The 3,058-nt window shown below is 39.7% G+C and overlaps 1 protein-coding gene across 1 annotated transcript; it reads right to left on the bottom strand.

The window, feature by feature from the left end:
* Window positions 1–808: 808 nt before the first annotated feature.
* LOC134242249 (uncharacterized) lies at window positions 809–2,608 on the bottom strand. The gene has a single exon (XM_062724333.1). The coding sequence runs from the start codon at window positions 2,606–2,608 to the stop codon at window positions 809–811; it is 1,800 nt and encodes a 599-aa protein (XP_062580317.1).
* Between the last annotated feature and the right edge of the window lie 450 nt (window positions 2,609–3,058).

Here is a 3,058-nt window from a genome sequence, read left to right as displayed (position 1 = left end):
TAATATTTTACGGAAAACGTCTAATTTTTCGTCACTTTCATCCCATAAAATAAAGCACTCATCTAGAAATCTTTTCCATTAAGATTGAAGGTTATTGGCTATATCTTCTCCCCACAATGTTATGAGTCGTTGGTGAAGTTTGAATTCTAAGTATCCTAGAGTAAGTGTTGCGTACGTCGGTGCAACTTTTCTTCCCATGGCAGTTCCTTTAGTTTGTAAAAAATGATTATTATCAAAGGCAAACGTATTATTTTGAAGGACTACTGTAATTTCAATCCTTGAAGGACAAATCCTTGTTGTAAGCGATCGTGAAGAAGGTTAGGATGTTTTTCTATCAAGAATTTTATAGCTTCTATTCCGAGTTCCGTTGGAATGTTAGTATACAAACTAACAACATCAAACGTAACTAATTTAGTATTATCCTTAACGACGTCTAGTAAATGATTCAGGAAGTCAAGATCATCTCTAATGAAACTTGGTACCTTTTCACAGAATGGTTTCAGCAAAATATCTAACAAATGGCTTAGTCTTTGGGTAGAGTAGGGCCTCCAACAATAGGCCGAAAAGATAAGTCTCTGCATGTGTCTGTGCAACAAGTTGTGCTTGAAACGGTGATGAATTCATCCCACACACAACACTGCTAAATTCATACACATCTGGTCTTGCATCTAACATCATGTCACGCCACAAAAATCTCTGATAGGATCTATATTTCACAGGAACCTTAATTCTAAGATACATTTCTGCAATGTCACAAACAAGTGCCACACTATTCCTTCTGAATCTAAGTAGTACGTCAGAGTTCATTCTAAAGCTTAGGGCCACAGTAGATCATGTCATGTAGTGAAACACCACCATGCTTAGCTGAAGCATCAAAGACAATGCGGGATTTTGTAGTGGTCTTGTCTGGTCGAATAACAGGAAAATGTGGAAGATACCACGTCCCAGATTTCTCTTCATCACGGTCAACTTTGCGGATGTATCCTTTTTCTATGTACTGTTCAATAGTCTTTGAGTACGAATCTCTCACTTCCTCATTCCTCATCAATCGTTTTTCTGTATTTTCTAATCTTTGGAGTGCCATGTCATAATTGTTTGGCAGATTCCGTGCATCTGTCTTCCAAGGTATAGGAACTTGATAATGGTCCACAACAAACTTAAGCGACTCCTTCACTTTCGAGTATACGGCACGCTCCTCTGGACTGAACAACTGTTTCTTCTTTGGCTCACTGAAATCTTCCATCTCCCAGAATTTACACAAGATTTTGTCTGTTTCTTTTTCACTCCTTTGGCTGTGCAGGAAGTAAGTTCTGTTATAGTGAGTCTGAACACATTTCTCATTGGTACCATAAATCTTCCCCACACAAGTCCATCCTAATGGAGTAAGCCTGGCTACTGGTTCATCAGGTCGACCTCTGATTTCTCGATATGCATAGTGAAGTTCACTGTTGTCTATTCCAATTAGTATGTCCACAAGTTGATGTTTACCTAGCACTGGGAATTCTAGTCCTTTCAAATGATTCCATTTGTTTTGATACTCCCTCCAATTCACAACACACATATCACCAGTAACTTTGTCTGCTGTCAAGGCTTCCACCTTTGTTTTAATCCTGCCGTCAGTGCTTTCTATTTGGAATTCTACAGGCATAGTTTCAAATGATTCAGTTTTGTCATTAAGAACTCCAACCGTCACTCTTTGCAATTTTCCATGTAGGCCAAGTTCCGCTGCAACATCTGAATTGACATATGTTCGTGTACTTGCGTCATCCAACAAAGCATTAACTCTTATTGTCTTTGACCCATTTCTTACAATAACTGGAATAGTTCTTAATGCGATGAACTGTGGCTCCTCTCCATGACACGTTAAAGTTCTGTCATGCTTCACTGATCTCTGGGTGTCACAATTTTTATCTTCAACAGAATTAACTGAGGGATTCGGTTTCTGAGTCTCTTTATGTGGGTAAAATCCTGGAGCGTTTTGCCTCAACTCTGATGTGGAAATGCCGTGCTGATATTTGTCTGCACTCCGGTTAGCATTATGGTTTCCATTGTGCAGAAGTCTATGATGCGTTTCGGAACAATTGTCAATACCGCATGATCGACTCTTCTTACATGAACTTCCGAAATGGCCTGTTCCCAAACAACGATAACACAACTTTGACTCACGAACAAACTTCCACTTCTGAGACACATCAAGTTTCTTGTTGTCCTTGACACATCTGACATATTTTTGAAAAGGTCTTAGCATTTCCAAAGAATGCTTTCTGATGTATTCGGTTACTGACACACTTTTTCCCGTCCGAATTATTGTTAGAATCCATTTGTAGACCATACACAGTCTCATTGGCGACAGTTCGAAATTCAGATTCCTGAATGACCCATTCTCGTAAAGTTTTTCGAACACCCATCTGTGATATGTAGATAACATGGTCTCTGGGATTTTCTTCTGCAGCTTCACATACAAAGAGCCATTTTTAAGTTCATCTGTCCACCCTGTATCCTTTAGGTTAACAACAGCTACATCCAGTATGTCTGCAAATTTCTCTAGATCCTTTGAATTTCCAGCGCGAATTGGTCTAAATGACTCTAACTGTTCCAGGTGACGCATAACTTGCCGTCTCTGGCCTCGAAACTTTCTGTCAAGGCGGTCCTTTGCTGCTTCATAAGCGAACGCAGAGTGTCCAAGGTTCTCTATGGCTCTATGGCTTTCAGAGTCTCACCAGATAGATACTGTCTAAGCTGTAACAACTCTGGAGTTGCTGGAGCTTTGTCTATGCATGCTAAAAAGGCTGCTTTCCAACTTTCATAAGTACGCTTGTCACCAGAAAATACAGGGATTGACACTCTTTTCAGTTGTTTCCACATGTCATTACCAATTGTAGGCTGATTTATGGAATTCTTACTAGTTTGTTTCTCGGTCGAGGATGTTGTCACAGTGTATGGGTTTTGGTAACCAACACTCTCTTCATGCATCCTCTGTACTTCATTCTCCACTTCTTCAAGTTCTTTGTATCCCTCTTGAATAGTTTCATTTAACTGTGCTAATTGTTCTCGCTTT

This window comes from Saccostrea cucullata, unplaced genomic scaffold (assembly GCF_032062105.1).
Source record: "Saccostrea cucullata isolate Sc308-1 unplaced genomic scaffold, CSIRO_AGI_Scuc_v1 ctg2748, whole genome shotgun sequence".
In the NCBI taxonomy this organism is placed as follows: Eukaryota; Metazoa; Mollusca; class Bivalvia; order Ostreida; family Ostreidae; genus Saccostrea; species Saccostrea cuccullata.
The sequence above is the reverse complement of the archived record's forward strand: the minus strand, read 5'-3'. Positions and strand labels throughout refer to the sequence as shown.